Below are 13,689 nucleotides of genomic sequence, written 5' to 3' on the forward strand. Positions count from 1 at the left end.
GAGTACTTTTGTCTTCTTGGGTAGGTTTATTCCTAGTTGTCTTGTTGCAGTGGTAAATGGAATCGTTTCCTTTTTCTTTCTGATCTTTTCGTGTTAGTGTACAGGAATGCTGATGTCATCTGTGTATTAATTTTGTATCTTCCATCTTTACTGAATTCATTGATAAGCTCTCATCATTTCCTGGAAGCATCTTTATGATTTTCTATGTGTAGTATCATGTTATCTGCAAATAGGGAAAGTTTTACTTCTTTTCCAACTTGGATTCCTTTCATTTCTGACCACCTTGGTTAGGTCTTCCAAAACTATGTTGAGTAGAAATGGTGACAATGGGCACTCAGGTCTTTTTCCTGATACGAGAGGGAATGCTTTCAGTTTTTCACTGTCAAGAATGATGCTAACTGTGAGTTTCCAACCATTTTTTTAAAATACATAAAGAATACAGTTTTACTTGTAATCTCATGTTGAAGTTCAATACTAAATATTTTTTCCAATTGTTTTTAGTGTTGGAAGTGTGACATTTTTCATGCATGTATCCAGTGGCAAAGAGTACAGTGGACATAGGGTTAGATAGATTTAGTTGTGTGTAAATGGATGAAAAATCTCCCCCAGAACTCTGAGGGCTCGTGGGAAGGTTCACTAAGTGTTGTTGAATTCACCATGTCAGCAGAATTCCACTTTTCCAAGGGCATGAGCTACAGGTGTCTGTGTAGTTCCGAGCAGCACTCTGGAACCTGAGGGAGCACTCTAAAACTGAGGAGGTTGCTGCTGCCTTACGAGAGGCCCTGTCCGAGTCCACAGGCCTAGCAGGGCAGCTGAAAGTCCTAAGATGTGAGAATCGAATGTCTCTCTGGTGTTGAGACTACTTGCGCCACCGTCAGACAGCCAGAGGTTGACATGACCGATACTTCCTTTGGTATCTTTTTTCTGCGATTTTACAGAATTTAAAGCAAAGACTCCTATCTACTTCCCTACTGGAAAAAAAATAGGAATGATAACACTAAAGTGCTTCTCAAATACCCATTTCAGAGCTGACTTGCGAACTAGGTATAAAGAACACTTTGAAGCAATAATGGATGAAATGGCAGCTTCCATACCTGCCACTTTCCCAAATGGACTGTTTACTCCCTGGAAGTAGTTTATATCCTGGAATGAACCTCAAGGTGAAGCGATGTCATTTTTACTTGATCTTGTTTGGGGCAAAAGATCAGATGTGTGGCTGAAAAACTAAGACATTGTCTCATGTTCCACACAATTTCATTTTGACTCGCTTTTTTACAATGGAACATCTTATACTAAAGGCAGCAGAATGCATGTAAAACAGTATGCATGGGCCTCAATTAAATCTTCCTACATTTTAAAATCTCCTTAGTGCTACATAGGTTTTGGAGAAGAAACAAATTAGTGATCTCTATATAAATTGCCATATACTAACATTAAACTTTATGTAAAGTTTTCACATTGATGATAAAAATTTGCAAGCCTAAGAATGTTAACAACAAGTCTTATGGAATAAAACAATCACAAAATTTTGTACACCAAACACCATCAGTGAAACTAATTTTTTACTTACTAATATGAGAGTAACAATTCTGGTAAGCATCTAGTCAATCAGATTCAAACAAAAGTTAGCAAACAAGTAGCTATCACCTTTCTCCATTCCTTCTGCAAGACTGTTATTGTTACAAACAATACAATAATATTATTTTCTCCCATAATTGTGACAGGACAGAGATAATCAACAGTGCAGAAAGTATGTTTTTGGCATTTCTTAACATATAAAATTTATTCCATATTGTTATAGTGGTACCTATTTAATAACATTATGCATTTCAAATCTGGGTCACTTGTTGTCTGTAATACATTTCTGCATGACAGTGTCTGAGAATGTGTGGAGACACAGCTGCTGCAAAGTCATTTAACCAAGAAAAAAAATGACTCAGATTTTACTCACATTTTAAAAATAAGATAACTAATAAATAAGGAGGGAAGGCGCAGGGCTAACTCAGTCAGAGTCTAAAAGTTCTGCCGTTAATGACTTTTGTCTCAGAGTTAGTAAAACAGTTTGATTGACATAAACTGGATCTAAGAAATCACCCTTGATCTGAACAGAAAGTGTTCTATATTTTCAATGATTTACCTCTCTGCCTACACTTAAGCCATAGAAATCCCAGCAGGTTTCCTTTCTGTTGTGTATCTGTCACGGGAGGGCTTTGGTTGTAAACTATTGGGGTTGATACACTTCTTAGCACTGAGTGAAATGGCACACAGAAGTTACAATGGGAGCATTTTATTTCCGCTGACCTGCCGAAGGACCTTGCAACGCAGAGAATTTAAAAGCAGTGAAACAAATGCACACACAGTAACCCCAACATAAGTCCTTCTATTCCTCAAGGTTTATAAAATAAGTTTTCATCACCAGTTAATCAGAGTTCATCAATCTACATCCGCCAAAAAAAAAAAAAAAAATGTTCTGCCAAATTGTTTTGTTATTTGGACCCTTTCAAATGACCAACACAGGGCTGAAGGAAAAGTTCACAGGAGGAAGAGAATAAGGATCCTCAGAAACAGGTCCATGCTCCTGTGTAAACGCAGAAAGAAGCTGCAGACCTGGTCTTCTTCCTTCATTGATGATCCATTTTTCCAACTTCCAATCGGTTGGTCCAGAGTCTCTTGGAGGTATGTTCCTTAGGAATCCAGGTGGGCTGTCCGCTGTGTGTGTGGCAGCCCATGGTTGTAACTCACTGTAGTCAAGTCACGAGGCAGTGAGAGCTGGAACGGTTAAATAAACACCACCATTCATAGCACAGATATGCCAATGTGACGTGGGTAAAATCTAAGACAATTTCCCACAGAGTCCGGGACCGCAGTCCCAACGGGAGAGTGCTGCAGCCCGTCCTTCCTCCAGCGTGGAGGCACCTCTCTCTTTGCTACCGTGTTACCTGAAATGAATTTTAAAAGTTAGCACTCAGCACCCTAGAACCACCAAAGGTATTCCTTCCTCTTAACAGACCCAGAAGTCCCTGACTGTGTCAGATGTGTACAATTAATAGTCGGGCCCCTTGATTTGTAACCAACCTCTCCCAATCAGCTGTTGACATCAAATTCTTCTTTATATTTGTCTTCCTTTTAGGCTGCAGAGGAAAACACACCCAAAACATTCAACAACATGGTTATAGGCCCTAGTCCTGTATCTTGTGGGGTTTATAAAAAAATCCCAGCAGATTAGGTACATTGATGCCTATCAAGGTAACTCACGTATGCTAAGACATGCTTTTATTAATGGGACTAAACTTTTGTCAGATGAGTGCTGATTTAAATCAGTGTATGTCAGGATCAGAATACTGCCTTCGTTATATTTTTAAGGAGCCACTAAGCACAAGGTAGTTAACTTTTGTTTTCAAAAAGAGGCTATTTTATAAAACTACAATATTTTCTCAAAATGTGGTGGTGGTTTAGAAGCTAAGTCGTGTCTGACTTTTTGCAACCCCATTGACTATAGCCTGCCAGGCTCCTCTGTCCATGGGATTCTCCAGGCAAGAATACTGGAGTGGTTTGCCATGCCCTCCTCCAGGGGATCTTCCCGATCCAGGAATTGAACCCAGGCCTCCTGCACTGCAGGCAGATTCTTTACCAACTAAGCTACAAGGGAAACCCTTTCTGAAAACCTACATCCATTAAAAAATGTGTGGTTTCTTCCACTTTCAAGCACCCAGGCTCACCATTGCTTGGCATCTAAGAAAACAGGTCTGCAGTTTCTATAGTTTGAAATCATCGTGTAATAAATTGTACAGGTTAGATAATCAATACACCAACTAGGAATAAATAGAAGCATAATATGTTAACCCGTCTACACCATCCGCATACTTTTAAAGTAAATGATATTCTCTGATCCCCCAGTCATCATGACTACTCAATGTCATCATCTAATCAGGTATGTATTCACATTTCAGATATGCTTTTAACTGACACAGTCCTTTATTTGTGTATTCTGAAACTGCTCTTTTGTTTGCTATACAGTATGCTCAGCACAAATAGTATTAAAACCCTTTCCTCGTGGAACTTAGCTAAAATAGGGGGAGATATAGTTTTTCTGTGAAACACCAAATGGTAGAATATTTTCAGTTTTGCAGGCCACACCGTCACTGTTGTGTCTACTGCACTCTGCCTTCATACCGTGAAAGCAGCTGTAGGCAATACATAAACCAGTGGGCTTTGCTAGGTCCCAATAATCTTGATTTTTGGATGTTCAAATTGAAACTCACAAAATTTTCGTGCTAAGAAAAACATACTCCTTTTTTGTCCCCAACCATTTAAAAAAAAAAGTACAACTCATTCTTTCTCTGCTGTTTTAAGGACCTATGAGCTAAGGGCTGGATTTAGCTTGTAAGACATAGCTTGCTTATTGCTAGCCTAGAGGAAAGGGGCTGGACAAGTAGTTAAATTAAAAGTATAACAAAAGGTGATAGAGTGTATGGAGCCCAGGACTGGGGCAGGGAGGGTAGACAGCCGCTGTTTCACAGAGGCTTGTCGGGGAAGGAGGTGCCTGCAGAGAACCTTGAGAGAATGGGGCCCTGACTACTTGAGGGAAGAACTGTCCAGGGAGAGGGAAATGCAAGGATTTTGGCCTTTTTCTAAGGGAGGTACAGAGATGAGACAAGGAATGTGGTTCCAGGCTGTCAACTCAGAGAGACCACTTGGTAAGAGGGGAGCCAGCAGGACTCGTGACAAATACAGGATGTGCGGGAAAGGCGTCAAGGACAGCTCTCGGGTCTTAGGCTTGTGCAGCCAGAGGAGGAAGCGGGTCATTTTCTGCGCAGGAAGGACTCTCTCTCTCAGCCTCAGGTTCCTCGTCCACTAGATGAAAAACAGTAGCATCTACCCTCCTTAAGTTGTTGTGAGAAGGGGATGAACTGCACGAAGGGTGTGCTCGCTACTTGTCGTGAGGTTCGTGCTCAAGGAACAGTGACTGTTGTCATGGTAGCTGCTCCTGGATCTTTCTTTCTTGCATCTGTTTCAAACCCAACCATCTTTATAGTCAGCCAAGTAGCAGTCTACATCTAGAATGTAATTCTCAAAAGCATCTTATTTGAGGAAGCTCATTGTCCACATCCAACCCTTTTGGGAACCTTTCTGCACGGATGGTTGGATGAGATGCTTTCAGATTTAGTTGCTTTGAAAATATTTTTGTCTTGCTGATTGTAGGTGGAAGGTGCACTGCATCTTGGTGGATGAAAGGTTGCTATCGTGTCGCTATCAGCTCCACTATCACGTGACACTGTGCCCCGAAGAGTTCAGGCTCTGGCTCTAGGGATCAGAGAGCTAAGACTTCAGGATAAAAGAGTCACCTCGGCGCAAGCTTGAAAGACAAGTAGACTTGAGAAGTGGGAGGGGATGGAGAGGAAGGTGTGGACACACAGGCCTGTCTGCGGAGCGGCCGTGAAGGCCCATCCCAAGATGCTTATATTCTACAGTTTCTAGCAGTTACCAAGGGGCATCCATCGATGATTCCAGGAAGGAAGCTGGGCAGGGACCTCACCCTCACGGCACAGAAAGCCAAGATAAGGGTAGGAACTGAGAGCAGGTAGGGAGCTCGAAAACCGAGGGTGTACTGTTTGCTCATCAGAATCTCCCTAAGAACAACTGTTTTTAAAGTATGGTTTTCTAATCCCCATCCCAGAACATACTAGAATGAGGCTCAAAATAGTTGTGTTTTTAACAAGTGCCTGTGATGATTGTTCTACAGCCACTGGTATCATGAAACAATTATAACATGGTGGTAGAAAGGATACGGAGAAGGCGATGGCACCCCACTCCAGTACTCTTGCCTGGAAAATCCCATGGATAGCGGAGTCTGGTGGGCTGCAGTCCATGGGGTCGCGAACAGTCAGACACGACTGAGCGACTTCCCTTTCACTTTTCACTTTCATGCATTGGAGAAGGAAATGGCAACCCACTCCAGTGTTCTTGCCTGGAGAATCCCAGGGACGGGGGAGCCTGGTGGGCTGCCATCTATGGGGTCACACAGAGTTGGACACGACTGCAGTGACTTAGCAGCAGCAGCAGAGAAGATAAGGATGACCCATTACAGTAGACCAAGAGCCAGAGGGAAGGGTATCAATTAGGGACCAGTGAGGAAGGAACCAGAGCAGTTGGTCACCTTAGATCCTGAGGGAGAGGGAGGTGTGGAAGAGAGTGTCTTACCTCCTACCTCTAGCTTTTCCAGTATGAAATATTGCAAACACTTGGACACTTGATAGAAACTCTGAAGAACAAAAGGAAGCAATGGGATCAGGTAGGATGCTTACACACACAGTTACCGAAAGAACTCCACTATTACATGAAGTAGTCTGTTTTCCAGCTTTAGCACTACTGCTGTGTGGGGCTATACAACTCTGTCGTGGGGACAGCCCTGTGCATTTCAGGATGTTGTGCTGCATCTCTGGCCTCTAACCACAGAAGCCCACAGCAACCCCCTCCCCAGTGTGTGACAACTGAAAACATCCTCAGACATTGCCAAACATCTCCTTGAGGACAAAACTTTCCCTCAGTGGGAATCACCACTCTCAATGCATACTTCTTTACTCTTAGAAGTCTTAAAATTAGGAACATGTAAAAATCTAAAACTTCTCAAACTTCAACGTGTGATCTGCTTGTATTTGCAAACAACAAAAAAGCTCTTCAAACCATGCCTGTGGTGCTAAGAAGACTGCACACTTGTAAGGAGCCTTAATACCGACAACTCAAATAGGGAGAAATGATTTAGCACATTTAGCAATTGCAGGAGACCCTGGTTTGATTCCTGGGTTGGGAAGTTCCACTGGAGAAGGGATAGGCTACCCACTCCAGTATTCTTGGGCTTCCCTTGTGGCTAAAGAATCTGCCTGCAATGTGGGAGACCTGGGTTCGATCCCTGGGTTGGGAAGATCCCCTGGAGAAGGGAAAGGCTACCCAGTCCAGTATTCTGGCCTGAAGAATTCCATGGCCTGTATAGTCCATGGGGTTGCAAAGAGCTGGACACAACTGAGCAACTTACACTTTTCACTTTCAGGTAATAAAACTCAGAATTTAATTAAGGAAAATCAAGGCAGGATGTCAGAGAAGTTAGATTTCCTCCAACAAAGCAGTACCTGCCTCCTCTCCGGGGATATTGAAACCAATACAAGCAGAATCAGCTCAGTGTCTGCCTTCCTGGTTAGGGAGTTGGCCGCTCTCACGTTCCTATCTTCATCTGAGACTATTCACATGGCAGGCTGACTGCTGACTTTGTTACATTCGCATTTCAGTGGAAAAGAAAGTTTGGAGCTGGGTGCCTGACAGCAGCTGCTCTTTTTCTTTTCGCCCTTCTGTGTTTGATGCTGCTATGCATGGACTGTTGATGAAAATGGAAACTATTTTGCTGTGTAGTTACTAATGCCCCCTTGAGAGAGGTAAGTGTTCTATCTTTACGTGACTGTGGTCTCACCTAGGGTGTGAGGTCCAGTGTCAGACACAGCTTTTGTGAGCTCGATGCCAGTCACCACTCCACAAATGGATTTACTCTATGTGCATAAGCTCCATAAAAGACATAAAATGTTTTATTTAGTTCAAGTCACACCGACTTGGATTACTAAAGGAAACAAAGTTTTATGACTCCAAGATTATTCTCCAGTGCTGTATCACAAAAAAGAAAAAAGAAAAGTAGCTATGTATCATGAGGGCTGGGGGAACTGTATTATGCCTCTGCAGCTTTTCACAGCGCTAAATGAAATGTCACTGCCGTTGAGGATTCGCTAGAGCAAACTCCTAATCCCAGCACATAGAGCTACAACACCCCTCCAGGCCCACTTCGTGCAAATACCCTCGCTAACTGTACGGAAACAGCAGGGAGCTGCTCAAGCAAGGGGCTCCTTAGATGCATTCTGTCCCAGAACACAGCTGACTGGTGCTCAGTATCTTATTTTATATTTCTGTGTAATAGTCAATACAAGTATAACCCTGCAAAATGTTATTTCTTAGTCTACAAGAAACACGAAAAAAGGAAAGGTTTATGGTTGACGGATTTAAGACCCTAGCTTTTTGGCCACTGCAAGATTTGGATTTCGGAAGAGGTAAGGGAAGAGAGGCTGACGGGGGCCCACGGGAAAGGACAGTGCAATTATCTTAAGGCAGGATTTGCTTAACAGGCACACTTGGGTTTACCCAGATTGAAAGTTTATGGGAGTGGGTTAGAAGAGGAGCTGATAAAAATGATGGCAGTGTTGGAAATAGTGCTGCAGCGACCACTGGGGTCCACGTGTCATTTAGAATTATGGTTTTCTTAGGGTATAACATACATTCACTGCTGCTAAGTCATTTCAGTCGTGTCTCACTCTGTGTGACCCCATAGACGGCAGCCCACCAGGCTCCCCCACCCCTGGGATTCTCCAGGCAAGAACACTGGAGTGGGTTGCCATTTCCTTCTCCAGTGCATGAAAGTGAAAGGGAAGTCACTGAGTCGTGTACAACTCTCAGCAACCCCTGGACTGCAGCCCACCAGGCTCCTCCATCCATGGGATTTTCCAGGCAAGAGTACTGGAGTGGGGGGCCATTGCCTTCTCCGATATATTCACTACCATGTGTAAAACAGACAGCTAGTAGAAAGCTGCTGTATAACACAGGGAGCTCAGCTTGGTGCTCTGTGATGACCTAGATGGGTGGGGGAAGGGAAACAGGTGATAGATGCATCCATATGGCTGATTCACTTAATTGTACAGCAAAAAATAACACAACATTGTAAAGCAATTATACTCCAATTTTTTAAAATAGTGACAGTAATAACTTCCTTCCTCTACCAACAACCTCCATGAACCTCTACTGCCCTGGATAAAAAAGCATAGATCAGGTCATTTAACCTAGATCATGATATCACTAACAAGGACAGCTTAGTTGATAGTTGTAATTAATGGTAAAATGGTCTTGATTTTGAAATTATTTTACCTACATAATAAAGAATAAATCAGACAACTTACTACACTATTAATAATCTGAGATGTAATAAATATCAGCTAAAATTTACATGTAAAGTTTATTTTTAAATCTTGTTTTACAATAGTATGTTTTAGACTTAATCTTTTATTAATGACTTGCTTAAATATTTATAAGATCTTGTTTATTATAATACCTCATGTTCACACACAGGAGAACTCACCTGTTCTTGCCCTCAGTGGCTGAAGAAGACTGAGAACTTGAGTAATTCAAAATGTAAGCAAGGTGAGAAACCATTCAAGGGATATTATACCTCTTTGGGGGGCCAAAGCTGACACAGCAACCAGGATTAAACAGTCATTCCATTCCAGTGTGTGTAGCTCATTAGAATCCTAGACTGACCTGTTTTATTAATTTTTGTACAAGAAACAGTGCAGAGATATTCAGCCAACTCTGGGACTATTGGGTGAGCAACCCAGCAAGGGGCCCTGATTTCACCGCTCTCCTCCCAGACAGGAAGCTGACAGAATGAAGCAAGTAAGTGGAGGAAGGCCTGTGAACTGTGTTTTACATAATGCACTCAGAGATACAAGGGATGTGCATCCTATCAGTGAAGGATTCCCTGAAGAATGGTTTCTTTCTAGAGAAGAATGGCAGAAAGCGCATTCCTTTGGAGCTGGAAAAGCACCACGGGAAGAAGGACTAACCGAGGCTGAGATGGTTGGAGCAGAAAGAACGAAGGTAGGTGCTCTGCAGAGTTATTTAGTGAGGGCCACACAAGCAGAGGTGAGCTAAGGAGCACAGAGAAGCCACTCAGAGATTTGGTGGTGGACTAGCTTAGCAGATCTGCAATTCACAAAAATGACTCCATTCTATGGAGAACAGGCAGGAAGGGAAGCAAGAGTGGATATGAGGAAGCAACCTTGGTCATCCAAACACAGCAGAGACCACCTGGGGATGGTAAGTATGCTGATGCAGAGAGGGGGCGGGGTGTGGGAGTACCAGTCCCTAAGACAAAACAAGAGGGTGGACAGCAGGAGAGGAGAAAGAAGTTCAGTTCCTGGCTCGGGAACTGGGTAGAAAACGGAGTGTTTCAGAGACACAACTAGAACGAGGATGAATGGGGAGGAAACACGACTTACAAGGCTTGAATTGGAGTCTTCAGCCAATTCAGCCAGACTAAATCTCCACCGAGGTGGCAGGTATTCTATTTCAGTGAGTCACCAGGATGTGGGGTCTGGCCACACTGGTTTGATGCACGGGACTGTCAACTGTGAAACCTTTACTGTAAATCGGCCCGTGAAGGAGCTGAAATGAATTCAGGAGCCCTGTTTCAGATAAGGCATCCCTCCACCAGTCACGACTCCATAAATCTGAAATGGAGGGTGATGCTGAGAAACGGGCCTTTCACAGGGCCCGACTCCTAGAGGGGCATTGCCCACGGAACTTTACCCTCCCTCTTGGCGGCAGGATGAAATGCAGGGGGCAGGCTACAGCATGCAGAAGCTGTCGCGTGCAGGTGCGTTCCGTCTATACTTGCCTTGGTAGTTTTGACTTTGTTGCCACTGCTACAGGACCAACCTGAGTAATCGGGCAGCACTCGGCAGTCCTCTCCTTCCAAACAAGGATCCATGTGACACCACCATTTCTGAATCACAATGGAAGCTGGAAGACAAAGGCATGTAACATTTGTGATGCGGTTTCTTCCCTCCAAATCCAGGCAACGTAAAGCTCAATGCAGGTTAGTACACTGGTTTCCAAGACTGCGTATAGGTGTCACCATAAGGAAAGAATCCAACCACCCATATACTTAACAGAAAAACACTTTCTTTTCTATGCAGTTGGCTAACATTATGGTGTAGGTAGTAAGATCTCAGACTGTGCGGCCTTCTTTAAAGGAGCTCGGATGAGCTGTTTTACTCTCAGCTTCGGTTTCTTCACCTGTACAATGGGGAGAAAAATAGAGCCTCCCCAAAGGATGGCAAGAGGATACAGCCGATCCAGGTAAAAGCCCTGGCTGACTTTGCACCAGGCACTGTGTTGTCAGGAAATATTAGCTGTTACTGTGTCTCCATCTCTGGTTGCAGGTGGCAGTGGAGGACGCTGATACTGCAGGTGTGAGTGCTGTTGACAACAGAGTGTCAAGACTGGGAACAGACAATATTTTCATCCCAGAAGGTGCTCATCTCTCCATGCCATTCCAGCTAGGTGAGTCAACCTGAGTCAACTGGGCGCCAAGTTAAGAGGGGGAGCACTGGCACCCCTTCACAAGCCCACATTCTCGACCAGTTAGCTGGCTTACCTGTGACTTCCCTTCACCTCACTGTCCCCACAGCAGTCTGCCAATACAGTGATTCATGCTGCAAGCCCATGAATCAGAAACTAGCACCCCAGTTCTCTGAGTTGGCAGGTAAAGATGAGAAATTAAGGAAAAAAACCATCAGCATGACTAGTTATTCCCATAGATTTCAAAGGACAAAAAAGATTGTGATAGGTTTTTTAAGGGGACTCCCATGCAGGAGGCTGGTAGAGGACCAAGTCCCAAAGCTGCAGGTAGTGTGTGTGGATTGGGGGTGGAAGTAGATTAACCTTTCGTTGTTGTTGAAACAGTAACAGGTTGCTTTTTTAATAATTCCCCAATGGATTCTACTACTGCCTCAGAACTCTGAAAGTCAAGTTCAAGAAAAAGCAGGCGTTACACAAGCCTACTTTGGAGAAATCCAGACCACCACCATAAAGTAAGTGACACAACTTTATGACTCCCAGTGCATATAAAGGTCAGGTTCACACTACCCCGTAGTCTATTAAGGGTGCAATGGCACTGTATCTATTTTAAAAAAGCAAACCTCAATGTATATATACCATAATTTAAAAAATATTTTACTGCTCAAAATTGCTAACTATTATCTGAGGCTTTAGTGAGTCATATTCTTTTCGCTGATAGAGGATTTGAAGTACTGCAAAAAATTGCCAAACTGTGACACAAATACACAAAGTGAGCACAGGCGGTGGGGAAAATGGTGCTGATAGACTCAGTGCGGGGTTGCCTCAAACCTTCAATTTGTCAAAACGCAGTATCTGTGAAGTACAATCAAATGAGGCATGACTAAATCCTAACAGTTACTTTGTCGTGAATGCAGGACACCTTAAAAATGAAGGGAAGACACTTAGTAATTTCAAATTCATTACAACTCTAAGGTTAACAGTGTTTTTTTTTTTTCGTGCATTTTACACAGGAGAGAAAACTGAGGTCCAGTGGTATTAAGCAACCTGCCCAAAGTCACAGTTTTTGCAAGTAGCCAAACGGCATTTCAACAGAGGTGCCCGAGAGCAACACTGAGTACCTACCTCCTCCCCAGCAGAGGCCCGACTGGAGGCAGCAACAACAGCAGGTAACAGAGCAAACGTGATGTGGCATGACAAGGGGACAAAACGGTTCCGTTACTGGCTGAAGTGATGACTTACTGTGCCTTCTCTGCGTGCAGCCACCATTCCAGGTTCTGACCCAACACTGAGGTGTTACCCAGTAAGTCCCCTCCAAACCAAGACAGTGCCTGAGTAAGGCAGATTTGTGATCTAGAATAACCAGCTGCTACTGAAATCAGACAGAGAAGGCAATGGCACCCCACTCTAGTACTCTTGCCTGGAAAATCCCATGGATGGAGGAGCCTGGTAGGCTGCGGTCCATCAGGTCTCAAAGAGTCGGACACGACTGAGCGACTTCACTTTCACTGTTCATTTTTATGCACCGGAGAAGGAAATGGCAACCCACTCCAGTGTTCTTGCCTGGAGAATCCCAGGGACAGGGGAGCCTGGCGGGCTGCCGTCTATGGGGTCGCACAGAGTCGGACACGACTAAAGCGACTTAGCAGCAGGAGCAACTGAAATCAGAAGGTGCCAACACTGAGAAAGGCATAGCGCTAAATGGGTTATTTATTGTGTCAGAGACTGAACTTGATGGATGGACACATGGGTCAAGTCTAGGAAAGTTGTATTTTTTTCAGCTCCCAATATCACAACAGTTCCACCTTAAAATTGTACAGAGTGGTGTCATTTTGAAAGCACGTTTATGTACTGTTCTTCCTGTGACTGTCCCCAGAACCTTCAGAAGCAAGAAAAGGAGGCAGATGTTTCCAGACAAAACACCAGAGCTTTCCACACCATGAGTAGTATTGGAATCTAGACTCTGCATCCATCAGTCTTTCTGCTTACACCAGAGTTTAAGGTAACAGTTTAGATGAGTAAGTGCTACGCAGAGTTGACCATATTCATAGTGCTGAGTAGTCATTGCCTATTTTCTGAATGCCTTAGTCTGGTCCCAAGTAGGTACAAAGATAAGGGGTTCCCAACCTTCAAGGTAAAATACCATCTCCAGGACAGAAAAGTTATATAAATATTGACAGACTTTGTTATATTTACACAGAGTTAAAATTGGACATGAAATACTGTCCAGAAAAATCTTTAAAAGTGTTCCACAGACAAACTTTCTTCCACTCAGCAGTGGAGACCTGTGTGCTCCTGGCAGGTATCAGAGCTACACGGATGATTCGAAAGCAGCTCTGACGGGTGCCTAGAGATCCGAGTGAAGGTAAGAGGGACAGTGAAGGGGTGGCTGAAGTGAGGGGTCAGCAAGGAAGCAATGGACACTCAGGGGCTGTCAGGGGCAAGGGAACACTTGGTTCTCTCAGCAGTAGGAAGCTCTGGTAGTGCCCTCAGCCAGGAAACCTGTGTCCCTAGAAGATGAGA

The 13,689-nt window shown here is 43.8% G+C and overlaps 1 protein-coding gene across 2 annotated transcripts in view; it reads right to left on the reverse strand.

The window, feature by feature from the left end:
• Window positions 1–1,540: 1,540 nt before the first annotated feature.
• TAFA4 (TAFA chemokine like family member 4) overlaps window positions 1,541–13,689 on the reverse strand; it is a 179,521-nt gene continuing 167,372 nt past the window's right edge. Inside the window, exons 5-6 of one of the 2 annotated variants that reach the window (XM_040247221.1) lie at window positions 10,484–10,608; window positions 1,541–2,939 (exon numbers count right to left, since the gene is read on the reverse strand). In XM_040247221.1, the coding sequence (XP_040103155.1) occupies window positions 2,928–2,939; window positions 10,484–10,608 (137 nt within the window). In that variant the 3' untranslated portion in view covers window positions 1,541–2,927. The remainder of the gene's footprint in view (window positions 2,940–10,483; window positions 10,609–13,689) is intronic. The other variant, XM_040247220.1, reaches the window with a different exon arrangement.

This window comes from Oryx dammah, unplaced genomic scaffold (assembly GCF_014754425.2).
Source record: "Oryx dammah isolate SB20612 unplaced genomic scaffold, SCBI_Odam_1.1 HiC_scaffold_9, whole genome shotgun sequence".
Lineage (NCBI taxonomy): Eukaryota > Metazoa > Chordata > Mammalia > Artiodactyla > Bovidae > Oryx > Oryx dammah.